The sequence below is a fragment of the Bos indicus x Bos taurus genome, chromosome 13 (genome assembly GCF_003369695.1).
Source record: "Bos indicus x Bos taurus breed Angus x Brahman F1 hybrid chromosome 13, Bos_hybrid_MaternalHap_v2.0, whole genome shotgun sequence".
NCBI classification, from domain to species: Eukaryota; Metazoa; Chordata; class Mammalia; order Artiodactyla; family Bovidae; genus Bos; species Bos indicus x Bos taurus.
Window position 1 is genome coordinate 67,578,815 of NC_040088.1, and position 26,991 is coordinate 67,605,805.

Sequence of the window (26,991 nt, forward strand, 5' to 3'; positions counted from 1 at the left end):
TGCAGGGCGTGCCTCCCACACTGCTTCTCACCCAGTTCTTTCATGAAATAGGTTCTCGGTAATCAAAGGGAGACGGAAAAACGCATTGCTCATGAGTGCTTTGCTCAGAAACTCTGGGGTTTCTTCTCCTCCTTTCCCTAAATTCCTCCTGCTTTCACTTTAGGCTTTTGTTTCCAGAAACTTTTTAACTTTAGGTTTTTCCCATCTGACTCAATTTCTCGGAAAAGTTCCTCACCTGGTCTTTCAAAGAGGATGACACTGACCTTTAGATCTCTTTGATTTTAAGATGAACAGAAATCAGCGGAAAGGGAAAAAAAAAAAATACCGCACATCCATCTGACCCTGACATGCTCTTACAGCCCAGGGACTGCCTCTGGCTTGGCTGTTTGAATAACCTCTGGGCATCTGATCCACCCCCAGAGCTTAAGTTTGAACTCCAGAACAAATATTTGTCTGGTTTGGAGCAAAGTTTGAGAGCTCTCTTCTCTTTTCTTCTTTTTAAAGCCCAACTGTACTGCTCTGCTGTGCCTCTCTGATCGTGATTCAGGGGACACTGGGCTCCCCCCCAGACCCCCCGCCTGAGAGCTGGGCAGAGACACCCAGCGCGATGAAGGGGCTCACGTGCTTTTTCCTCTGCTTCTTCCTTTCTGAATCGAGAGGCTTTGAAATCCCCACCAATGGACTTTCAGAAGTAAGTACTTCCAGAAGACTCCTTGCTGTAGGCCCCTCTGTTAGTTTGGTAAATAGAGTGTCGCTCAGTCGTGCCTGACTCTTGGCGACCCCATGGACCATGGTCCACCAGCCTCCTCTGTCCATGGGATTCTCCAGGCCAGAATCCTGGAGTGGGTAGCCATTCCCTTCTCCAGGGGATTTTCCCGACCCAGGGATTGAACCTGGGTCTCCTGCATTGCAGGTGAATTCTTTACCATCTGAGCCACCAGCGAAACCTATTACCTGTTGCTGTTCAAGGACTGTATCCTGTGAGGGTTAGAAATTTATGATAAAGTTCATCTGAGTAGAAGTGTTCGCTGTTGAAATCACTCAAATGTGTATTTACCCTTTAAAGCATTAATGGGCTTTTCATGAGAATTGAGTTCATGGGCTGGCCCCATAGTGTAGCACTTATGGAGTACAGCTGCCTCTCCTTATCTCAGAAACTGGGGATATTAACTGATCTGATCCAAAGGATGGTTATAAGGTTTAAGTGGCATTTGTAAACTACCCAGCACAGTGCGAACCTGAGCAAGAACTTGATAATTATTAGCTCTCATAACTATTATTATGAAATACCATTATTAGTCTTTTACGTAAGAGTATAAGAAAAGCCATTTTCAAAGCACTCTGGTTGAGGGACTTCCCCGACTCACCGGAAAAGACCCTGATGCTGGAAAGATTGAAGGCAAAAGGAGAAAGGGGCAGCAGAGGATGAGATGGTTGGATGGCATGACTGACTCAATGGACATCAATTTGAGCGAACTCCAGGAGATGGTAAAAGACAGGGAAGCCTGGTGTGCTGCAGTCCATGCAGTTGCAAAGAGTCGGACATGACTTGGTGACTGAACAACAACAAACAGCTGATGATCCAGTGGCTAAGATCTGAGCTCCCAATGCATGGGCCCTGGGTTCAATCCCTGGTCAGGGAACTAGATCTTCCATGCCACAACCAAGAACCAGAACAACCAAAAAATTAAAAAGGACTGTTGTTTGTTATACCTAAGTGAACAGTGATTTCCAAGTTAAGGGCATTTAATATTCCTGTTAAAGGGGAAGATGGATGAGGCAGCGGGCAGAGTATAGGAATTATTCCCAAGGAGCTCATGGTCTTCCCTTCAGACCCTTGACCATCCTCAGCATGATGAAAGTCTTGGATTGAAAGTCATATAAGAGCTATTCTGATACTAGAAAAGCCACATGTATTCTGGGAATATCCTGGAAGATGCAGCGGCTTGTGATACAGGGTGGATTATGTATACAAATGCCAAAGAACAAGATGGCATATTTGCAAGAAAAAAAAATCACTCTGTCTGCCTAGAAATGATCATATTTTCCAACACTTTAGAAACCACCAGAGTGTGTTGGAAGCCTCATTGATTGAGCCAGGAATTGGAGGCAGGATTTCTAAAGGTGCTTGTGCTTTTTCAGTCACTTACTGGTATTCCTTTCATATAGACATTTCTAACATCTTAGTAGACATTTCTGATGCTACTAAGATCATCGCAACTCTTCCCCCAGGTACCTCCTTGTCATCTTCAGGCAAAGTGAAAAATGAATTCCTGCATCCACCAAGTTTGGAGATATTAACTCCTAGTTACTCACCTCCAAGATATAACCAGCAAACAAATAGATTAAAGAAATCATTGTAACAGACAGAGAAAACAGCTTTTGGTTACCAAAGGGAAAAGGGGAGAGGGATAAATTAGGGGTTAGGGATTAACAGATACACACTCCTATGTATAAAATACACACAAGGACCTCCTGTATAGCATAAGAACTATATTCAATACATTGTAATATTCAACTTATAATCAGAGAAGGCAATGGCAACCCACTCCAGTACTCTTGCCTGGAAAATCCCATGGATGGAGGAGCCTGGTAGGCTGTAGTCCATGGGGTTGCAAAGAGTTGGACACAACTGAGCGACTTCACTTTTACTTTTCACTTTTCTGCATTGGAGAAGGAAATGGCAACCCTCTCCAGTGTTCTTACCTGGAGAATCCCAGGGACGGGGGAGCCAGGTGGGCTGCCGTCTCTGGGGTCGCACAGAGTCGGACACGACTGAAGTGACTTAGCAGCAGCAGCAGCAGCATATATAACTGAATCACTTTGTTGCACACCTGAAACGTTGTAAATCAGCTATTGATTAAAAAAAAAAAAAGACATTATATGAAAAAAAATGAGATTGCACAGAAATATAGAAAACAAGACAAAATAATATATTAAATACTTTTTGCCTATCACCAGCTGCCTTTCTTTCATTGATGGAAATAAACATCCTGATTTGTTTTAAGTTTGCAGACTATGGAGACCATGTGGAGTTGGCTCCAGGCAAATTCCAGTTTGTGCCAGAGAATCGGAGGTATCAGGTACAGTAAACCTCAGTTCCAAAAGGGAAAATAAGTGCAAGAGATCATGAATGAAAAAATAAGAAAAAGACTGTAGATCAGTCTTATGGACTCTGTGGGAGAGGGAGAGGGTGGGGAGATTTGGGAGAATGGCATTGAAACATGTATAATATCATGTATGAAACGAGTCGCCAGTCCAGGTTCGATGCACGATACTGGATGCTTGGGGCTGGTGCAGTGGGACGACCCAGAAGGAGGGTACGGGGAGGGAGGAGGGAGGAGGGTTCAGGATGGGGAACACAGGTATACCTGTGGCAGATTCATTTCGATATTTGGCAAAACTAATACAATATTGTAAAGTTTAAAAATAAAAAAAAAATAAAAAAAAGACTGAGATGCTTTTTGCTACATTTTCTCAAGAGCTTGTTTTTCTTAGCAGCAAAGAGTCCAGTAGTATTATACTTGGGAGAAACACAGTTCTGCTGAAATGAAGGGAAACCTCCACATGACTGTCCATCTCTGAACGCAGTGGTCATGTTGTTCGCTTAAACAATACGTGGCTACGTGTTCAAAGCTTAAGATTATGGGATGGTTTTACTGTCATATATGGAAGAATTTCCTCCTAGGAGGACATATTTTGTGGCTTCCTTGTGGGGCCACACATGCTCCCCCACTGGTCACAGTCACTACCGTTTTGGGGAGCCGCTCAGAGAGCACAGGCAACCTAGCCACGCTGGAGGCCGTCTCCAGTTGTTACGATCTCTCCTTCCAGTACAGGGCGTGTGGGCTCAATCCCTGGTCTGGGAGCTAAGACCCCACATGCCTTGCGGCCAAAAAATCAAAACGTAATACAGAATAATATTATAATAAATTCAATGAAGACTTTAAAAGTGGTCCCCATCAAAAAGATTTAAGAGGAAAAAAAAAGAAACCCCATAGGTAAATCCTCATGTCAGGGTCTTCATCTAAAAGACAAAACTTAAAGAACTGTTGAGAATTGGATTTGAAGATCTGAAAAAGATCCATGGACATAGAAAACAAACTCATAGTTACCAAAGAGAAAAGGGGGAGAGGGATAAGTTAGGAGGTTGGGAGTAACAGATACACACTACTGTATATAAGATAGATAACCAGGAATCCCCTGGCTGTCTACTGGTTAGCACTCTGTTCTTCTACTGCAGGGGGCACAGGTTCAATCCCTTGCTGGGGAACTAAGATCCTGGAAGCTGGGCAGCATGGCCAAAAAAGAAAATAGATAACCAACAAGGACTTATATAGCACAGAGAAATATACTCAGTGTTTTGTAATAACCTTTGAGGGAAAAAAATCTGACAAAAAATAGATATGTAGAAATAACTGAATCACTTTGCTGTACATCTGAAACTAACACAACATTGTAAATAAACCTTGCTTCAATTAAAAAAAAAAAGTCTAAAAGAAGGCAACTGCTGGCCTTACTATGTCATATAACACCCCCGAAAATTTCAGCTCACCCCAAAGCAGGCAAGCTAAACTCTACTAACCCACATCTGAATTATTACTTTAAAATCCATCTGACATTAGATGCTCACCCATCGCTCTAAAGCCAGCCCGCTTTCCATGCCACAGGACAGTCATTCATGTGGATAAATCTCTAGCATGGCAGTTAGAATACAGGATTTTCCATCTGCCAATTACCATGTTTAACTCAGGGGCTACGCCAAGGAGAAGACCCATGCGTTACAGCTCCCATGTTGCTGCGTCTAATGGAAGAGACAGACATGCCTTCCCACTGTCTGGGTTTGAAGGAATTTTGCTGCTATGAAAACACTCAGGCAAACAGATGTTTTTATTTGAATTAATAAGGTGGTTTTTACAGGATAAAGGTGATCTGTGCTACTCAGCATGAGCTCAGTTGAATATTTTCATTTAAAAACATTGGTTTTAACATTGTATCAGAGAATGATGGGCATGCCACCAAAAGACAGCTGAGACGCTGAGACACTTACTCACGGAAGCACCCCAGGGGAAACTAGCATTCAAGAATATTTGATAGTTATGTCTCGGTTCCCGTGAATGAATCAGAGCTCAGTATGGAAGGAGAAAATGTTTCTTGACAGAGAAAACAGTTTTTGCCCTCAAAGCAGTAAGCAACACGCTTCTAAAGAATGATTTTATCCAACTTCCTTTCACAGAGAAGTATTTCTGGAGAATCTGGAGAAAGGACGGTAAGTGTACTTTGATTTTGTTAAAAATTGATGTCTGAATGACTTTTCTGTTACCTATTACTGAGAAATCAATACGGCTGCCTTCTTTGTCTTCAGCACCAAGAGTGTTTACCTGACTTTCGAAATACCTGTTTGCCCAAATCTGTTTGGAAGTGTGTTTAAAATTCAGCATAAGAGGGTGGAGTGTGTAAGCAACCAGGAGAGATGTCCCCAGGAGCTGAAAATGTTCCTTTTCTTTACTTTGGCAAGTTTTGCCAACAACACAGGTTTTGGGGTTTTTTTTTTTTTTTTTGGAATAAAAACTATATATTGATTCCAACATAATGGTTTTGATTTAAAATAGGACACCTAACAGCTTTCGTGAGTGTGGAAAAGGCACTTTTAAACACGAAATCGGAGAAGGCAATGGCACCCCACTCCAGTACTCTTGCCTGGAAAATCCCATGGATGGAGGAGCCTGGTGGGCTGCAGTCCATGGGGTCGAGAAGAGTCGGACACGACTGAGCGACTTCACTTTCACTTTTCACTTTCATGCATTGGAGAAGGAAATGGCAACCCACTCCAGTGTTCTTGCCTGGAGAATCCCAGGGACGGGGGAGCCTGGTGGGCTGCCGTCTATGGGGTCGCACAGAGTCGGACACGACTGAAGCGACTTAGCAGCAAACAGGAAATGGCCCGATTCCCTGAGCCGTTTGGTGTACCGTAAGTCCCCTACATACAAACAAGCCCCATTCCAAGAGTGAGTTTGTACATCCAGCAAAGTTAACCTAAGTACACAACCAACACAACCAGCTGTATGTGGCTGCACTGTAATCGGTTTAGAATACTTTTCATACAAATAATACATAAAAAAAAACTGACACAAAAAATAAAGAATGTTTTTAATCGGACAGTACAGTACCTTGAGAAGTACAGTGGTCCAGTACAGGAGCTGGCATGCAGGGACTGTGAACAGGACAGAGGCGGTACTGATGGAGGAGGGAGAGGAGGTGGGAGACGGTAGGGCTGAAGGGTGGTCAGCAACAGGAGACGGAGGGCAAGCTGCGGTTTCACTCATGCCTGATGTTGATGGCACACGTTCCGGTTCCTTGCTGGAACCAGATGCTGATTCGCATCTTTGAAAATTTGCAGCTGCACCTCAAAGGTCCGTATGTATGTTTGGGCTTACTGTAGTTCCTCCTGTGGCAGGAAGACATCAAAAGGAAAGTTGTTTCCTTGGCTTCATAGTCTGAATGGACAGCAGCTGTGAGAAGCTCTGGGTTAAGGGGGAGGAACGACAAACAGCTTAGCCTGGGTTTTATCTTTGCTTGAGGTGAGCTGGATGTTCACCAGTTGAAAGATTTAATCTTGGATGCGAAGTTTGGGGAAAATGATACCTAGTATTGAAATAAGTAAAACGCTTTGGAAAAAAAAAAAAAGCAGAAACCAGTGGGTCCCATCACTGCCACAATCCTGGCACTTTAGAGGCACCTCCTAAAAGATGTGTGTTTTCAGTGCTTTGTCTTTGAGCATATGGGTACTGGAACTGCCTTCAATCAATAGAGAAGGGTTGGGAGCCAGGTCCACAATGCTGGACCAGTCACCGCATCAAAATGCCCTCTGCGAGATGTTCTGTTCTTCACTCATATCCATCAGCATTCTCGTGCGTGCTCAGTTGCTCAGTGGTGTCCAACTCTTTGTGACCCCATGGACTGTAGCCTGTCAGGCTCCTCTGTTCACAGGATTCTCCAGGCAAGAATACTGGAGTGGGTAGCCACTGTCTTCTCCAGGAGATCTTCCCGACCCAGATCGAACCTGGGTCTCCCACATTGCAGGCAGGTTCTTTACTGTCTGAGCCAGCAGGGAAGCCTAGCTCTCCTGTTCAAACTATATCTCATAGTTTGTTTTGATTTGGGAAACAACAGGAAGACTGGGAAAAGGTGAAATTGCAATAGATGAGGTTCAGAAAGGTAGGTAGCAGTGTGGGGCTTTGGGGACCGCCTGTGTGTTCCACTCCACTGTACCCCAGGAAGTGCCTGGGTTCCCCTTCTACACTGCACACCCGCATCCTTTCCTGCCCTCTGGCCCTGTATTCAGAGTTATTTCCTGCACTTTGATAATCCAATCTTGCTTCCCCACAACTATTTCCTCTTCATATTCCAACTTTCAGAATCATTGTTAATAGACTCACAGTGCTGTAGAGGCATCTCAAGATTTCTTAAAACAAGAGCGAGTTTCTGCCTGCAGGATATCCCAAGAATTTAGGAGAATGCTTAATAAAAGCTGAGTTATATACTTAATGATGCCTTAGAATTTTTTGTACTGTTATCATCAAATATGCAGTGAAGTTCTGTCATTTTTCTCCGAGTACAGTTGATTTTTCTTGCCGATTTCAGGAAGATGTTGATCAAGTGACTGTTTATAGTTATAAAGTCCAGTCTACTATTACTTCTCGAGTGGCCAACACTGTTATCCAGACCAAAGTGGTGAACCACTCTCCACAGCCTCAAAATGTCGTGTTTGACGTGCAGATCCCCAAAGGAGCCTTCATCTCCAACTTCTCCATGTGAGTAACTCCCACTCAGAACCGGAAACTGGATATGCTCTGCTCCCAGGATCAAACCCCTCTCAGAGTGGACCTTTAGTGCCTCAACTCTTCATGGCTCTATACCCAGCATCTTTGTGTTGTTTAATTGCTAAGTTTTATCTGACTCTCTGCTACCCTCTGGACTGTAGCCCACCAGGCTTCTTTGTCCATGGGATTTCCTAGGCAAGAAGCAGGTCTGCCATTTCCTCCTCCAGGGGATCTTCCTTAACTAAGGACTGAACCCAAGTCTCCTGCATTGGCAGGCGAATTCTTTACCACGTAAATTACCAGGGAAGCCCAGAGTGGACCCTGCTGGTCAGCAATTCCAGGGGTTCTTGATTTCAGAGTTGTGGACCCACTGGACATGGAGTCATCTTGCTGCTGCTAAGTCACTTCAGTCGTGTCTGACTCTGTGCGACCCCAGAGACGGCAGCACACCAGGCTCCCCCTCCCTGGGATTCTCCAGGCAAGAACACTGGAGTGGGTTGCCATTTCCTTCTCTAATGCATGAAAGTGAAAAGTGAGAGTGAAGTCACTCAGTCGTGCCCGACTCCCAGCGACCCCATGGACTGCAGCCTACCAGGCTCCTTCGTCCATGGGATTTTCCAGGCAAGAGTACTGGAGTGGGTGCCATTGCCTTCTCCGGAGTCATCTTGGGGTGGGACCAAATAATTTGCTTCTGTTCAGAGTAAAAGAATTTGCAAAGGATTTGCTTTTCTTTTCTAATGAGTGAAAATATCCTTAAGCCTGTCTCTATGGCAGTAATCTCCCACTTCCTTACGGAGAGGCCATATGTTCTATTTTGCTTCAAAAACTCTAATCGGACTGCTCTGACTAATCATTGTTGGAACAGATTAGGTGACAGCAAGTGAAGAGTAAGGTAGGTAGGGACAGAGATGACAAGAGAGGGCAGAGTTCCCCCGGAGAGATGTTAGAAAGAGAAACACACACTTGGCAGGGATGGATCAGCACTTTTCTCCATCTTTCTTTGCTTTTTTTCACCCTCAAAGGATCCTTAATACATGGAAGAATGACCCTATAAACCACATGGCAGCCAGATAGCTAGTGGTTTATCAATCACAGCCCTAGGCATGTTTGTCATTCCAAAGGGATGCACAGGAGAACAACCCTTAATCCAAAGGGTAAACCTGGAAAATGAAGAAACATTTTTTAAAATTTTGCCTTGGAGGATAGTTGACCTACAATGCTGGGTTAGTTTCAGGTGTACAGCAAAGTGATCGAGTTACACAACTATATATGTCCATCCTTTTGCAGATCCTGTTCCCATATAGGTTATTACAGAATACTGAGTAAAGTTCCCTGAGCTATACAGTAGGTCATTGTTCTTATTTTATATATAGTGGTGTGTGTGTGTGTTAATCCCAAACTCTAATTTATCACTTCCCCTTCGCATTTCCCCTTTGGTAACCATATGTTTGTTTTCAAAGTTTGTTTCTGTTTTGTAAATAAGTTCATTTGTATCAATTTTTTGGAGGGGATTCCACTTATAAGTAATATTATGTGATGTTTGACTTTCTCTGTCTGATTAATTTCACTTAGTTTGATAATTTCTGAGCCCATCCATATTGCTGCAAATGGCATTATTTCATTCTTTTTTAGGGCTGAGTAGTATTCCAGTGTGTATAGGTACCACATCTTCTCTATCCATTCCTCTGTTGGTGGACACTTAGGTTGCTTCCATGTCTTGGCTGTTGTAAATAGTGCTGCTGTGAACGCTGGGGAAGAAGCATCTTAAACACAAGTAACAATACGGGAGAGAAAGCTTCTAGTACAGGAGCCTACCTCATCTACCTTAAATCACACTGCCAGATAAAGAAACTCCTTTTATGAAACCTGCAAATGTCTCTCTACTTGAAGGTTCCTTCCAGGTGCAAAATGATTAATAATTCATTAAGTCCACCCGGTTGGGTTGTTGGCTTGTTTGTTCATTGTGCTTCTATTCAGACCAACTGTGACCCTTCTGTCATTTTTTAGGACTGTGGATGGCACAACTTTTACTAGTTCTATTAAGGAGAAAACCGTGGGCCGAGCTCTCTACGCACAGGCGAGAGCGAAAGGCAAGACGGCAGGACTGGTGAGGTAAGGGCAGGGTTCCCCACCACTGCTGCCTGTGCTCAAGCCCGTTCCCTCCGTGGCAAGCCAGCCCCCAGGAAGGCAGAGAAGCTCGTCCTTCTCTGCTAGGTCGCTTCTTTGTGGTACTTCCCTGATCCCACACGATCCAATTACCCACAATCTCACCTTGCTTGTTTACCATTTAAATTTTCTAAAAATCGCTGACTGTTTTTCCTAAGGCTCAACTCACCCTCATTTGACAACCCTGCTGTTTTCTCTTTAAAACCATAAACACTTCAAGATGAGTGATCACATTGGATTTGGTGTGTACGGGAGTAAATAAGGCATTAGGGCTGGAAATACATATTCAATTTGAAATAATAGATGTCTTCTTTATGAAGACTTTTAAAAATGTAAAGAATCCCTAGAATGAGTCTTACCAGCAGTAGGGGAAAGGTGTGCTGTCCTTTGGATCATCTAAACTGGAATTGAGTTCCGACCCTACAACTGACTCGCATGTGATCTCAAGTGGGTTACTTACCCTTTATGAACCTCATTTGTCATCACTTGCTAAATGAAGGTCTTGGTGTCCATCTTTTAGAGGGGCTATAATAGCAATGATATGTGTCAAGTTCCTGGCAGGTAACAGGGGATCACTAACCAGTAGCTCTTTGCAGATGACACTCAGATCTGTATGAAGCTCTGCAAGAAAAACATCAAGTAGGAGAGGGGAGGGGAATTCCAGGCTACTGGAAGGAAATTAATCTAGAAGTTGCTGTTATGTCTCCTGGACCTACCATTCGTTCTCCTAAGCAGTGAGCAGGTGGCTAGCCCAGGGCAGCCTGGACGCCCTCTGCGTAGATTCTACATGTGGACTTATGTGGGCGGGCTCGTATCTTTAGGAGCAGAGCTCTCGATATGGAGGACTTCAAAACCGAAGTGAGCATCGCCCCTGGAGCAAAGGTGCAGTTTGAACTTCATTACCAGGAAGTGAAGTGGAGGAAGCTGGGGTCCTACGAGCACAGACTCCACCTGAAGCCAGGACGACTGGCCAAGCACCTGGAGGTGAGCCCTCCCCGATAGAGCTGGGCCCCCATCTGTGCTTTCTGTTCATCTTCTCTTCGTGGTGTTCCACGCCACTTGACACTGCAGGACAGGGTGGTGTATGGAAATTGACTCTGGGTTTGGAGTAAGGAAGTGCCGCTTCCTTACACATTTCAAGGCTAGCTCATCTCCTTATTTGCTGTGTCAATTTCCTGTGGCTGCTGTAGCAAATGATTGCACACAGGGGGCTTATGACAACAGAGATGTCTTCTTACACAGTTCTGGGGGCACGGACTGAAGTCAAGGTATTGGCAGGGCTCTTGAGGAGGGTCTGTCCCACTGCTTCTGTGGTCTGGAAGTGGCTGGCATTCCTTGACTTGTGGCCTCATGGCCTGTCATTCTGACCTATGCCTCCCTGATCACATCACCTCCTCCTGAGTGTCTTAAATCTCCCTCTGCTCTTGTAAGAACATTTGTCATTGGATTTCGGGCCCACCGGGTAGATCAGGATGATCAGGATCCTTTACTGTATCCACAAAGATCCTTTTTCCAAATCAGGTAGCAGTTTCAGCTTCCAAAGATTTAATGTAGACATGCCTTTGGTGGGGGGTGGGGGTGGGGGGACCATTCAACCCTCTGACCTTCCAACTAATGCTGATTCTCAATTTTCTCATCTGTGAAGAGTCCCATCTTAGATTCCTTGGTTCCAAGTGTGATGAGAGGTCGGCGAAGGTTGAGTTCATTGTCTGTTCCACGTTCCCCCCGTTGCACCCCAAGTCTCATCACCTGGATAGCAGTGCCTGTGCAGGGCAACTTGAACTCACTTCTGCTGTAGTCTTCATGTCTTGTCTTGAGAACTGAGCTTCTCTTTTCTTGGCTCTAAACTTGTTAACATCATGTGAACATTTGTGTAAGAGGCAGAGGAGGGCTGGCTGGAAGAAACCCAGGGAAGAACACAATTCACCTGGTCTCTGTTTGACACAGACGAGGGTGAAGCAGACAGGTTGTAAATTGTCTGTAGACAAAGAAGATTCAAGGGGATGAGTGGATCATGTATAATTTTCTTATAAATAAGAATGGAATGGCATGGGATGGAGTAGAAGGAGAATTAAATTCCAGAGAAACAAAGCGATAGAAAGGGAGCACTGAGTTGCCCAGAGGGTCTTTCAGCCTCCCTGGTGAGATGCATCATATCACACAGGATTTAAAGAACTTGCAGAAGAGATGGTGGAGCCATGCTAGGTCATCTTTGGGAGATCCTAGAGAGGAAAAGAGCAGAAGAGGACTTAGAATTGATAATCGTACTTCTTGCTCAAAGTCTTGAAAGATGTTTTAATGTTTTAAGTAACTTTCCCACTTCTAGGTAGATGTGCGGATTATTGAACCTCAAGGACTAAGATCTCTTCATGTTCTGGACACATTTGATGGGCATTTTGATGGCGTTCCCGTTGTATCTAAAGGACCCCAGAAGGTACCACAAGCAGTGATGTTACACAGTCTGAGTGGCCACTGGTTTGCGGGTTTTCCTCTCCCTCTCTGCTCTAGGGGATGGAAGAGTTGTCAGGTGCTGAGCTCAGGGAACTTAGGAACTGTGATCCCTGAGCAAAGTCTAGGGCCTCCCACAGGACATACAGAACAAAACCAATTGTTTCATTGCATTGTGACCAGTATCTGTCCATTTTGAAACCCATTTCCCCCAAGTCATCCAGTGGACTGGTAGCTAAAAGACAGTCTTCACATACTATATAGAGGATTTTCCTTAATCACTGAGAGAGCTACTCAGCTTAATTCTCTCTGCCTTAATGGCCAATACTAACCACCTCTGGAGGGGTCAAAGTCCTCTAAGAACCTTTTGCCAACTCTTTCTAGAGCTGGTGGCCATTTCTTCCATGGGGTGGGGGTGAGGGGGAGGGAGGAATTCTTCGAATCTCTTATAAAGGACTGAAGCCTGGCCAACAGCACTGAAGGCTGCTAGGTGCCCCTGTGATAGGACCACTGATGCTGCTTGGGTGCAGAGTGGCCCTGGACCCTCCCCTGTGTGCATGAGAAGGTGCTCCCCCCAGACAGGGACGGGGCAGAGACCAGGCTCTGACACCACTGCTCCTTACAGGCACACATTGCCTTCAAGCCCACGGTGGCACAACAGAGAAAATGCCTCAACTGCTCAGAGACGATGGTCGACGGCGAGCTGGTGGTGATGTATGATGTGAACAGAGAGGAGAAGGTTGGGGAACTTGAGGTGGGTGCAAACAACTCTCAGGGGCCAGCTCTGCCTTAGCCAAAGATCTATTTCTTGTTGAATAAACCCCCAGGGAAATGCCCTGGGAGGTAAACTGCGGAGAGGCTGGGCCCTTTCAGAAAAGGATGGAGCGGGCGCAGGAAGAAGGGAGAGATGGACGCAGCCAAGCCTCTGTTCTCTTCTTTACGACCGTCATGCCTCCTGCTCCCCGTGGTCTCCTCTCCCCTCTCAGTCCCCAGACCCTCATCCTCCTACATGCCAAACACTGGTAATGGTTTGGCTCACAAATATGTCCTGTTTTTCAGGTATTTAATGGATATTTTGTCCACTTCTTTGCTCCTGAGAACATGGACCCAATTCCCAAAAACATCCTGTTTGTCATCGACGTTAGTGGCTCAATGTGGGGGATTAAAATGAAACAGGTGAGTAGCCCTGGGTTGCAGTGGTACCCAGGACTCCATGCCTTCTCTGATCCCCTCGTGATGGTGCAGGTGTTCGAGGCCCCTTCCCCCTAGAGCTAGTCTTAGTTCAGGCTGCTCACAAAGGAACAGAGGCTGGGTGACTTCTAAACAGGAGAAATTTATCTCAAAACTTGCCTTTTTGAAAAATTTCACCTCCATATAAGCCCACTCTGCTCAGGCTTCTGCTTCATATTCCTTTGGTTCTCCTGCATGACATTTTAGACTAATATCTTGCCATTGTGCATGAATAACTTTAAAAACGTTTAATGCACAGTTTTTCTAATTATGTTGTAATTCCTTGAGGGTGATCATTCCATCTCATGTCTTCCAGTTTGGAGTTCCTCATAGGCTCCTTCAGTGTTAATGGTGTAGGTACAGTTGTGAACAAGGACATTCCTAGTCCACCCATTCAACTAGTGTGAACCAAGCAGTGAATCTCTGTTCATTCAACACTCACTTGTGACCACCCAGGTGTTCACTACTGTTCTAGGATCCTAGAGACGGAAAAGACTTGGCCCTGCCCACCTATCATCAGGTTCTCAGCAGTGGCACTTGTGACATTTGGGGCTGATGAGTCCGTGTCGTGGGGACCACACTGTACGTTGTAGGATGTTTAGCAACATCTATTCACTAGATGCCATGGAACTCACCCTCCTGGTCATGACAATCAAAGATGTCTACACAGGGCTTCCCTGGTGGTCCAGTGGCTAAGAATGGCTAAGAATCGCCCTTGCAGTGCAGGAGACATGGGTTCGATCCCTGATCTGGGAAGATCGAAGGTGCTGTGAGGCAACTAAGCCTGCGAACTGCAACTAGAGAAAGCCTGCGCACAGCAGCAAAGGCACAGCACGGCTGAAAATAAATAAATAAAATTCAAAGTAAAAAAAAGAATGAGAAAGAAGGTGGTCTTCTCCCCCTCCACACTTAGAAAAGTGTCTTCAGACATTGCGAAATGTCCCCTGGGGAGAAAATTATCCTCATTTGAGAACCACTGCCCTAATACAGTTTATTTGTTCCTTCCTTCCCTCATTTAACAAGTATTTATTAAGCACCTGTCTTGTGTCAGGCACTTAGTTCATCACTGAAGTCTGAGATGACTGTTACACACCCAGTGGACATGACACAGCAAGCAGGCTATTGGCTCTCCAAGTCTGGTGTCAGAAGGTATTGAGTGAGACATGCACTTAGGAGCCACCAGTGTGTAGAAGGTACTCATAACAATGAGACCAGGTGAGAACACCGAGGAGGAAGTATAGATAAGAGAAGAAACAGAGAGCGAACCTCACACTATCCCAGTAACTAGAATAATGTGGGGAGAAGAGGAGGAATCAGCAAAGAAGACTACGCCAGCAACTCTCCTTGTGGCCCAGGGGCTAAGACTCCGTGCTCCCGGTGCAGGTGCTGGGGTTCGATCCCTGGTCGGGAACTATATCCTGCACGCTGCAACTAAAGATCCCACATGCTGCAATGAAGACCTAAGGTCCCATGTGCTGCAACTAATACTCAGTGCAGCCAAAATAAATACACACATTTAAAAAGAAAAGAAAAAGCAGCCAATGAGAGGAGGAGAAAACCCAGAGCGGCCGAGGCTCTGGAAGAAGATGAGGAAGTTGTACAAGGACAGCGATGTGGCCGGTTGGTCCAAATGCTGCTCAGATTGGGTCTGATGAGATGAGAAGAGTCCATTGGATTTAGCAACAGCCTTGATGAGCATAGTTTCAGTGGAGGGATGATGGTGAAAACCTGAATGGAGCGGGCTTCAGAGAGAACAGGAAAAGAAGATTTGGAGACAGTGTGCTTACAATTCTTTCGAGGAATTTTATTGCAATGGGAAACTGAGAAATGAGGGAAACGGGTACGTTCAAGGTTTCTAAAGGCATGAAAAATGAAAGCGTTATTGTATGTATGGAGATGTACCAATAGAGCGAAATGTATGATACAGGAGAGCCAGAGGACAGACGCCAGAGCCATGCCTTTCAGTAGCCGAGAGAGAGCCCAACCTAGGTCACCAGCGGATGGATTTGCATTAGGCAGAAATGCTTCTCCTAGTTCTGCATTACCTGGCATCAGGGAAAAGTGTATGGGCACAAATCCTGGCAGGGGGGAGGTTTATGGTGGCAGGGGTTGTAGAAATCTTCTTCTGATGACTTCCATTTCTCAGTGAAGTAGGATTCCAGGTCATCAGCTGAGACAGGGAGAGGGAGGTGTTGGTGGTTTGAAGATGAGAAGCAGGAATTAATGCATGAGAAGGCTGAGTAGAGGGACTTGAGAAATACATTTGATTTTCAGGCACCACAAATGGGACATCTGAAGCTCAGGATTCTCAGTGTAAAGTCAGGCTGGTGAGACTCGTCATGCAAAACAAGACAGTAAAACTTTCAGTATCAAAATGCAGACAATACATGTTTGGACGGAATAGGAGAGTGTTAGATCTGTGTTGACAGAGGTGGATTTATGAGGTTTGTGGGAGAACTATAGCTCGAGCTAGTGCTTAAAATGATGAATGATTGAGCTTCCTCATTTCTTCTTAGGTTTAGAGAGTATGTAGTAAGACCCTTCTCCATTCTCTCTCGAAATAGACGGTGGAAGCAATGAAGACCATTTTGGATGACCTGCGAACTGAAGACCATTTCTCTGTGGTTGATTTCAACCACAATGTTCGAACCTGGAGAAACGATTTAGTCTCAGCTACTAAAACACAGGTTGCAGATGCCAAGAATTACATTGAGAAAATCCAGCCCAGTGGAGGTGAGTGGGTTTAGCCTAAAGCCCAGTGAGAAACTCCCACAGGATTCAGCGGAGTCCTGAGAAATATGAGAATCACTTGAGAAATATGATTCCTTACCCCAGTGGTCTTTGCCTTAATAATACAGTTATTATTAAACAGTGCATACTAAGTTCATGGTGAAAGCATAATATGCATCCCCCATCCCACACACATTTTTAACCATTCTGTCCTCAGAAAACGGTGTCAGTAAGTGACACTAGCTTTCTTATGACTCACACGGTAAGAGAAAGACAAATATCATGTGATATCACTAAAATAAGACATAAATGAACTTATCTACAGAACGGACTCAGACACAGAGAAGAGACTTGTGATCGCCAAGGGGAGCGGGGTGGGGCAGGGATGGATTGAGAGTTTGGCGTTAACAGATGCAAAGTGTTATCTAAAGAATGGATAAACAACAAGGCCTGTTGTATAGCACGGGGGACTATATTCAATATCCTGTGATAAGCCATAATGGAAAAGAGCACAAAAAAGCATGTATATTATATACATACATATATATATATATATATATATATATATATATATATATATAACTGAATTACTTTGCTCTACAGCAGAAATTAACACAACATTGTATGTCAACTAAGCTTCAATTTGAAAAAGGGAAAAAAACACGTAGAATAACACACAGTTGTCTGCAGAACAGTATCCAAGTATATCAGCAAGGCTGAATAGGCAACTTGAAGTTGGTGGCTAACAAAATGACTGGTGCTTTGAATGGGTTACTTCATCTCTAAGGGAATTGTTCACTCTTAATACAAAGTGAATATTTCACTCCGCTGGGGGATCTGGACCAGCCTGGGTAAAATTTGGAAAGCAGTCGAATGATTTGGATACTGAAAGAACGACACGTGAGTCATCACCAGACAGATGAACCTGGGCTCCAGACGTGGTTGTTTCTGTGGGAAGTCAGAGTATATAACAGAACAGCACGTTCTCTGGCTTTCCCAGGCACAAATATCAACGAAGCCCTGCTGCGGGCCATCTTTATTTTGAATGAAGCCAATAACTTGGGAATGTTGGACCCCAACTCTGTCTCGCTGATCATCTTGGTGTCTGACGGGGATCCAACAGTAGGTAAGCACCCCTTCCATTTTTAGTGATACATATTTTTCCGGTTGTTTCTTGGGAACGTGATTGGCTTAAAATGGGAACTTGAATGGCCTTTGCATGAGTGTCTAAACCAGCTTGGGCTTCCCAAGTGGCACAGTGGTACAGAGTCTGCCTGTCAATTCAGGAGATGCAAGAGACACAAGTTCAATCCCTGGGTCCGGAAGATCCCCTGGACCAGGAAATGGCAAACCCACTCTGCTATTCTTGCCTGGGAAATCCCATGGACAGAGGAGGCTGGCGGGCTACAGTCTGGGGGGTTGCAAAGAGTTGGACGAAACTTAGCAACTGAGCATACATGCAGCACTAAACCAGTTTAAACCCATGCTTCCTAAAGGAAGAGTTCGTTTGACCCTGAAACACTCACCCCACTTACAACAGCCTCTAGATGTTTGGGAGGGGGATGCTGAATGCCTCAGCCTCACCTCCACAATCCAGGGAAACTTGCATTTGAATTTGAGTCTGTGCTATGCAGATTGCTGATACATACTAGTGCAGGGTCTTATCTCCTCAATGTAACTATGCTGAAGCTTAAGTGCATTTATAATTTGGACGAATTTTGCAGAACCGCCTTCCATGGATGTTCCCAAAACTTTGTGCCATTGCCTCCTCACTCCTTTCCTTCCTGTCCACATCAACTTTAGGTGAACTGAAATTGTCAAAAATCCAGAAGAATGTGAAGCAGAACATACGAGACAACATCTCCTTGTTCAGTTTGGGGATAGGATTTGATGTGGACTATGACTTTTTGAAGAGACTCTCCAATGACAACCGTGGGATCGCACAAAGGATTTACGGAAACCAGGACACTTCTGTCCAACTCAAGGTGACTTTGTTTTCTGTGCCTTTTTTGGTCATTGTTCACTCGAAATCATTCAGCTAGCAATATCTGATGCCTAAAAGGAGATGGCTGAATTCAAGTAAAAATTGTCATTATTTCAGCTATGTCAGTGCTCAGTCCCTTTCTCATGCACCCCACCCCCACTTGTATATCTGCAGTAACAGTGAGATGAGAGGCAGTGGTTGATGGGTACAAAGGTCCCTAGTCCCTGAACAGGTCTTGGGAAGCACCATCAAAGTTTCTTGAATCTCTCCAGTCCCACTGCTTGTCACGGGAACTGTTCTTCCTTGAAAGTACATTGGCATTGGGACTTCCCTGGTAGTCCATGGCTTAAGACTCTGTGCTTTCAATGAAAGGGATGCAAGTTCAATCCCTAGTTGGGGAACTAACTTACATGCCAAGAAAAATTTTTTTTAAAAAAAGGAAAAGTATATTGGCATTTTGGAAATCAACTTTTTCTAATGCAACACAAAGCAAACTGTAGCCTGTTTGTTTCCTTAAATACAAAGGATATGTATGCATCACTTGTTTATTTTGACTAAATGGACCAAGAAAAGATTAAGGAGAAGAAGAATATATTTTACCCTACCCTCTGTTGGTACCAAGTACCATGTATCAATAGGAGGTACTGTATATAAACCTGGGAACAGGTAAGAGACAGGTTCTAATTTAGGGATATCCACCCAGAGGACTTATTATGAGTGTCCCTGAGCTTTTCATGCTCGTCATAACAGAAAGAAAAAGTTCTGGGCTCTTGAACTCTTGTAATCTTCTTCACAAGCCCTGTTTGTCTCTATTTCGGTTCATGTAATAACTATGAGAATTTTCCATAGCTTTCCACAGAGATCTTGGAAGAATACTAAGCACTTGAAGAACCTCAGAGAAAAATGCCTCAGATTTGTAATGCGATGTGAAAATAATGATTTCTCTGTTCTTTCTTTTTTTTTTTTTAATGAATTGTAGAAATTCTACAACCAGGTCTCAACTCCCTTGCTCCGGAATGTTCAGTTTAACTATCCCCAACCGTCAGTCACAGACGTCACTCAGAACAGCTTCCATAACTATTTTGGAGGCTCAGAAATCGTGGTGGCTGGAAAAGTGGACCCTGAGAAATTGGGGCAGTTACAGAGCATTATCACTGCAACTTCGGTACTTTTACTTTAATTCTAAAAATATGAATTGTCTCCTGGGTACACCTTGTATATTAACAGGCTGATAGCAGAATTCCGAGAACCACTTAGGTAGAATAAAAGCAAAAAGTGAAAGGGAAGTTCCTGAGAACAGCTGTGCCATCTTCCCAACTATGGTGTAAATCCTTACCTTTTTCTTCTGAAACCCAAGCCCAGACCCCAGAGGTTGGCACTGACTTCCTCTTGTGTGTTCTTTTGGATTATTTTGCATCCCCCTGCAAGTTACCTGCTACCCTAACTCACTCACAGGAGGTCCTTTAGAAAATGTGAACTGCTTAACTACAATTCCACTCCCCTGGTGTCCTTCCATCGTCCAGGCCAATGCAGAGTTAGTCTTGGAAACCCTGGCCGAGATGGATGGCTTGGAGGATTTTCTATCCAAGGACAAGCATGCAGACCCTGATTTCACCAAGAAATTGTGGGCCTATCTGACCATCAACCAACTTCTAGCTGAACGGTAAGAAGACCATATGCCACAGGGATTTGCAAAAGGTTTGCTGAGGTTACTTGATGTCACAGACAAAAAGAGTTTGGAACCAAGAAAGGCAGCAAATTATTTCAGGGTTTGGAGTATTCATTTCCACTGCTTTCAAGCACTTTGGGGGCTTCCCAGATGGCACTAGTGGTAAAGAACTCACGTGTAAATGCAGGAGACATAAGAGACGTGGGTTTGATCTCTGGGTTGGCAACCCACTCCAGTATTTTTGCCTGGAGAATCCCAAGGATAGAGGAGCCTGGCAGGCTACAGTCCACAGGGTCACAAAGAGTCGGACACGACTAAAGTAACTTGGCATGCATGCATGCGAGCACTTTTAACTAAAGCAGGGTTCACTCTTTTTTTTCTTTTTTTTTTTTTTTCTTTTTTCGCGGATACCCCGAGCCCTGAACTGCCCGCGAGTCCCACCCACACCTCGCAACAGCCTGGAGCCCAGGGAGCCGCCTAGCATCACCCCCACTCTTTTTTTTCTTGATGGATAACAAGCATACAGTAAAGCATGTGATGTGCATTCATTTTAAATGTACAGTTTAATGAATTTTAACTACGTCACCCATGTCATCAGTACTGGATCCAGCTCCAGAGCACTTCTTTCATCTCTGAAGTCTTCTTCATTCTTCTTCACACTCAACACCTACCTCTGGCCTTGAGTAGAAATCACTCTTCTGACATCTGTTACTGTTAGTTGTCTATGACAAAATTTCTTATAATGATACAAACTGTATTCTTTTGTTTCTGGCTTTTTGCACTCCATATGATGTCTGTGAGGTTCATCCATCTCATTGCAGTGGGGACCATGAATTCATTTGCATTCACTCCTGAAAATAGTTAATGTCCAAAGAGAAATTTAAGGTTATGCAATTCTGATATTGACTGAGGGCTTCCTATAGATACTGTTTCATCTCTGGCTTCTCAGCTAACTGGTGTTTAAATGCTCCAATACAAAAGCTATGTTTCTAGTGCAATGTATGGTTCTTTGACCACCATCAGGATTATGGGGTAGGGTTGGGGCTGGTCTTTGGAGAGGAACGTGACTGCTCCTCAGTCCCCTCCACCTATTTGATCAGATTCTTGGGAAGGGGGAGCAGACTGGTCTGAATGGAGTTGGGAAAAATGAAATATAGTTGTATAACCATACTCAGAAAATCCTTGATATCAGTAAGATTATAAAACAGACACAAGATTGTAAGCTGTGGCTTTAGAGTGAGTGAGCAATGTCTCCTCCCCTTTACAAAGGCAACTGGGTAATTTAAAGGTATATAGCAAATTGGTGCTGAAGTTAAATATTGATTTTTTTAAAGAACAATCCCTTAAACGAATCAGTGGTTGTCAGCACATGGGGAGCAGGAAGGTTGCATGGGGGTTGGGAGGGTTAGGACACTGAAACTACTCTGCTTGACACTGTAATGATGGATACCTGTCGTTATACATTTGTCCAAGCCCACAGAAAGTACAGCACAAGCATGAACCCTAATGTCAGCAGTGGACTTTGGGCGATGATGATGTGTAGATGTAGATGTATCGATCTGACACATGTACCACTTCTAATGGGAGATGCTGAGAAGGGGGAGGCTGTCGGGTGGGGGACGGGCAGGGAGTAAATATAAAATCTCTACGTTCTGCTCAGTTTCACTGTGAGTATAAAACTGCTCTGAAAAATAGTCTGTTTGGATGTGTGGTTACCAAGGGGGGTTGGGGGGTGGGGACGGAGGAGGAGTTTGGGAGGTGGGGGCTAGCAGATGCAACCTGTTCCATATAGAATGGATAAACAACAAGGTCCGACTGTATGGCACAGAAAACTATATTCAGGATCCTACAATAAACCATCATGGAAAAGAATATTTTAAAAAAGAATGTATACATATATATGTATATTTGTATGTATCACTGAATCACTTTGCTGTACAGCAGAAACTAACTCAACATTATAAAGCAATCATACGCCAGTTAAAAAGTACATTTAAAAAAAGAATAAAAATAAATAATTTCCACAAAACTCAAAAAAGAAAAAAGAATGACTGTCATACGGACAAGTCTTGTTAATTAAAAAAAAATACATATATTTTTGTTGTAATTGCTAATTTAATGAGGAATACTCATAAAAATAAATTTGAGATCCATCAAAAAAAGAAAATAACAATGTAAATCACTGTACTTCACTAAAAAAAATAATAATCATAATCTGTTTAAAAAGTTCCAAGAGGGAGGCTCAAAAGGTAGGGTATATATATATATATATATATATGATATATATATAATGATATATAATGATATATATATCATTATGACTGATTCTCATTGCTGTATGCAGTAACAAACGCAGCATAGTAAAGCAATTTTTCACCAATTAAAAAATAAAAGAAGAAATTAAAAAAAATTCCTTAAGGGTACATAGCTAGGTAAAATACCAGGCTTCATGAAGCCAGCTCGTTCTGTTTTCCCTTGTGGCCCCCCGAGTCCTGGTTGACCCCAAAAGTGACAGAGTTCGGTCTTGTGATGCTGTCCAATGTCTCTGTTTCCTGAACACAGGAGCCTGGCTCCTACAGCTGCCACGAAAAGGAAAATTACAAAGACGATCCTGCAGATGTCTCTGGATCACCACATAGTGACCCCCCTCACAGCGATGGTGATTGAGAACGAGGCCGGGGACGAACGCATGCTGGCAGACTCCCCTCCGCAGGACCATTCCTGCTGTTCAGGCGAGTCTCCCTACCTGGACAAGAAGTATTCCGGTCGGTTTTCCTATCCTGCAGCAAGGTCCTCCATCCCCTCCTCTCTCTTCCCAGTCCTGTGTCCCCAGCTGACCTTCCTGCCAATTGACTTCGGCGACAGTTTCTCGCTGCCGTCTTCAAACATGTTTGCTCACTTGTCTTCCAAAGGAATTCTGAAAATCTGTGTATTCCCCTCACACATTGTTTAAATCAACATTAAAAAATTCTCACCTTCTTTAAATAGTGACAACAAATTTCATTCATGATGACACATGGAGCTGAAAGAGAACTCAGGAATAAAAATAATTCTAGAAAAACCTAGCTGAGAATCGCTGGTGTTGGCCTGCATAAACCCAATTCTTAAAATTATAAGCAGCTTCTATGGAAAAGTAAACCCAGAAACTAATGGATAGTGTTCTCCACGCAGGCGCCCTGTATCACGGCAGCAAAGTGAGCCCAAATTCAGTCCCATCTTGGGTCAACCCTTCACCAGCGCCAGTGCTCCCAATGCCTGCTGTCGGCGCTCAGGTGCTTGAGTCAACCCCTCCTCCACATGTGATGAGAGGTAAGAGGATGAACCCTCTGGGATGGAAGAGATGCACCTCTTGTGTGGGGAGGGCCAACGGGTATCCGTGGAAAGGGCATTCTCTTTGGAGATTGTTCACGACACTCACGTGAATGTGCATTACTTAATAGTCTTTATTTCACTTCCTTTATTGTGAAAACAGGCATCATGATTCTATACATGACTGGGTTGTTGGTGAAATGTGAAACCATCTGTAAAGAGCTAGCATGTAATAGCCACTCAATAAACAGGTGTTATTATCAAAGACGAGAAGCTATCCATCTTAGGATCAAAAATACTTGAGTGTTATTTCCTGTAGAAGTGCACTATTGTTACTGTTGAGTGGCTAAACCATGTCCCACTGTTCGCAGCCCCATGGAGTATAACCCGCCAGGCCCCTCTGTCTATGGGATTTCCCAGGCAAGAATATTGGAGGGGGTTGCTATTTCCTTCTCCAGGGGATCTTCCTGACTGTGAGATGGAACCTGCATCTCCTGCCTCTCCTCCATCGGCAGGCACATTCTTTACCACTGAGCCACCTGTTCAGTTCAGTTCAGTTGCTCAGGCGTGTCTGACTCTTTGCCACCCCATGAATCGCAGCATGCCAGGCCTCCGTGTCCATCACCAACTCCCGGAGTTTACCCAAACTCATGTCCATTGAGTCGGTGATGCCATCCAACCATCTCATCCTCTGTCGTCCCCTTCTCCTCCTGCCTTCAATCTTTCCCAGCATCAGAGTCTTTTCAAATGAGTCAGCTCTTCGCATCAGGTGGCCAAAGTATTGGAGTTTCAGCTTCAACATCAGTCCTTCCAGTGAATATTCAGGACTGATCTCCTTTAGGGTTGACTGGCTTGATCTTGCAGTCCAAGGGACTTGCAAGAGTCTTCTCCAATACCAAGTTCAAAAGCATCAATTCTTCGGTGCTCAGCTTTCCTTATAGTCCAACTCTCACATCCATACATGACTACTGGAAGCCACCTGAGGAGCCTGTAAAACTGCATTATCATCACATTATTTGCAGGACTATTTGTTAATTTGCTTGCTCGATTTTAAGTGTATTTGAAAATCCTAGTTTTGCCCAGTGTTTAAAAATCTAGAGCTAGGGACCTTGCTTCTGTGTTTCAATGATGCCCTCTTGCACCCAGCTCCTACACAAAATCAATTAACCAAGTGTTTACTGATGACAGAGCATGGGCCTGATGGTGTGAGGAGTGCAGAACAGGGCAAGACTCTGTCTGTGCTCTACTTGAGTTGACCCTGCACATCTTGCTCCCACACATACTTGAAGGAGCACATCAGGATGGCTGGGAGAATCAGTTTGTAATCAGTGTGGCTTTAAGTCATAGCTGTGCCACTGACTAACTCTGTCACGTGACCTCAGGCAAGTCACTTGTCCTCTGCAGGACCACAGTGAGACTTAGTTAATATTTGCAGAGAGCTTTGTGACAGTATCTGGAAAACAGTGGTCTTTCACTGGACGGTACCCTGCTCTTTCGATTTTATTCTGGAGAACACAACCACTGCTGCTGCTAAGTCACTTCAGTCGTGTCCGACTCTGTGCGGCCCCATATTTGGCAGCCCACCAGGCTCCCCCATCCCTGGGATTCTCCAGGCAAGAATACTGGAGTGGGTTGCCATTGCCTTCTCCGAACACAACCACTGCAGCTCCTAATTCAGATCTTCCTCTTCAGTCCCTTCAGTTCTGAGGCTCAAAGCCCGACAGTGCGAAATTACTCCTCTCCACTAGGTCACCAGATACTGTGGCTTCTACCAGATGTCTCTTGAATTTCTCCCCCCACCCCTCCCCAAACCAATTCACCATGCTAGTTCCTGCATTTAACATTTCTTGCTTGAAAGACTGCTGTCTTAGCTAGTAAATGATCTTCCTGTGTGTACTTTCTGATACTTAATTCATACTGAGACCAGTAATTGTAATATTGGGTCGGCCAAAAAGTTCGTTTGGGTTTTCCTGTAATATCGTACAAAAAACCTGAATGAACGTTTTGGCCAACCCACTTAAATGGGGTCAAATCATATTACATTTATTCTCCAAAAGCTTTAAAAGCTCCCCAACAGAATAAAGGTCTGTTCTGTAGCGTGGCGGTTCATGGTCTCTATGACCTACATTCTTGGTCTTATCAAAAACCCATTCTCCAGGTACCTTGAGTTCCTATCCAAACAAATCATCAACTTCTCTCCCGCCATACCTTTCTCCATTCTGTCCACTCAAGGATAAAATCTCTCTCTCTCTCTTGTGTCTTTTACCTACCGGTCTTCCCCTACCTTCAAGACTTAGTTCAAAAGCCAACTCTTTCAATTGTTTTCTCTTTTTGGCCACACCATGGTATGCAGGATCTTAGTACCCCCGCCCCCTGCCACCAACCAGGGATCAAACCCACGCCCCCTGTGGGTGAAGTGCAGACTCTCAACCACTCACACACCAGGGAAGTCTCTGCCCACCCTTTCATAAGGTCCTTCTCCACTTGCCTGAGTGGAATTGATCATCCTTTCATCTTCATTCCCAGAGCGTTGTGCTTGGGTCATTTTTCTATCATTTACTTTATTCCATCTCATATGCATGCTTGGTTCTGCCTTCATGAAAGAAAAAATGATATTCGTTAAAGGAAAGAGATTATTCATGACATCTGTGAAAGCACGGTAAGGAAGATTTTATTCAAGGGGATGTAGGTACCACTACTTTGGGGTATTGCAGTGGGGTAAGGAGATTGGATTCAGTCTGAACACACCGTGGGAAAGTGGGCATTTATAGACAAAAACAGGCTGGGGTCAGTGGATGGAAGATTACTAAGAGGAAGCATCAGTGGGAAAGGGGAGGTCTGGTTAAACTGACCTACAGGGCCTCCCTGATAGCTCAGTTGGTAAAGAATCCGCCTGCAATGCAGAAGATGCTGGTTCAATTTCCTGGGTCAGGAAGATCCGTTGGAGAAGGGATAGGCTTCCCACTCCAGTATTCTTGGGCTCTCCTTGTGGCTCAGCTGGTAAAGAATCTGCCTGCAATGCGGGAGACCTGGGTTCGACCCCTGGGTTGGGAAGATCCCCTGGAGAAGGGAAAGGCTACCCACTCCAGTATTCTGGCCTAGAGAATTCCATGGACTGTATAGTCCACAGGGTTGCAAAGGGTCAGACACGACTGAGTGACTTTCACTTCACTTCAGCAGGATTCTTGCTGAAGGTAGGCCAAGTGATCAGACCCCACCTAGTGGGGGATGGAGGAGGGGAGGAACCTGATGAAGATAAAAAGGTGATCAGATTTGGAGGGTGGAGGATTCTAGCTAAACCTCCTTAGTAGGATTTTTGCTAAAACTGGACAATGCAGAGATGAACACAGAGGTCCAGAATTTGAGGTTGAACTTGAAGAGTTCAGGGAAACCTGAGTTTATTCAAAGAGAGAATCTTTGTCACGCCATTAAATTGTTCCTTTCTTGAAGGTAGGGACCACGACTTTTATAGCTACACCAAACATTGCCTAACTCAAAGCTTTGCACATAATTTGGTTTTTTCTCACTAAATATTTGTTGAGTGGTTAAGCAAACAAACAAAAAAGATCAGCCAAAATAATGGTGTCTGGTAACAAAGGAGTACTTTCTTGGGAATAGCTTGATCCTTGATT

General features: G+C 44.3%; 1 protein-coding gene across 1 annotated transcript in view; it reads left to right on the top strand.

The window, feature by feature from the left end:
• Positions 1–481: 481 nt before the first annotated feature.
• Positions 482–26,991, top strand: part of ITIH2 (inter-alpha-trypsin inhibitor heavy chain 2) — a 32,354-nt gene continuing 5,844 nt past the window's right edge. The window contains exons 1-16 of the mRNA XM_027560167.1: positions 482–691; positions 3,009–3,083; positions 5,237–5,269; positions 7,645–7,814; positions 9,831–9,935; positions 10,811–10,973; positions 12,316–12,423; positions 13,063–13,191; positions 13,497–13,613; positions 16,232–16,400; positions 17,398–17,523; positions 18,201–18,382; positions 19,361–19,546; positions 19,905–20,044; positions 22,613–22,782; positions 23,222–23,359. Coding sequence (XP_027415968.1) covers positions 608–691; positions 3,009–3,083; positions 5,237–5,269; positions 7,645–7,814; positions 9,831–9,935; positions 10,811–10,973; positions 12,316–12,423; positions 13,063–13,191; positions 13,497–13,613; positions 16,232–16,400; positions 17,398–17,523; positions 18,201–18,382; positions 19,361–19,546; positions 19,905–20,044; positions 22,613–22,782; positions 23,222–23,359 — 2,095 coding nt within the window. The 5' untranslated portion in view covers positions 482–607. The remainder of the gene's footprint in view (positions 692–3,008; positions 3,084–5,236; positions 5,270–7,644; positions 7,815–9,830; positions 9,936–10,810; positions 10,974–12,315; positions 12,424–13,062; positions 13,192–13,496; positions 13,614–16,231; positions 16,401–17,397; positions 17,524–18,200; positions 18,383–19,360; positions 19,547–19,904; positions 20,045–22,612; positions 22,783–23,221; positions 23,360–26,991) is intronic.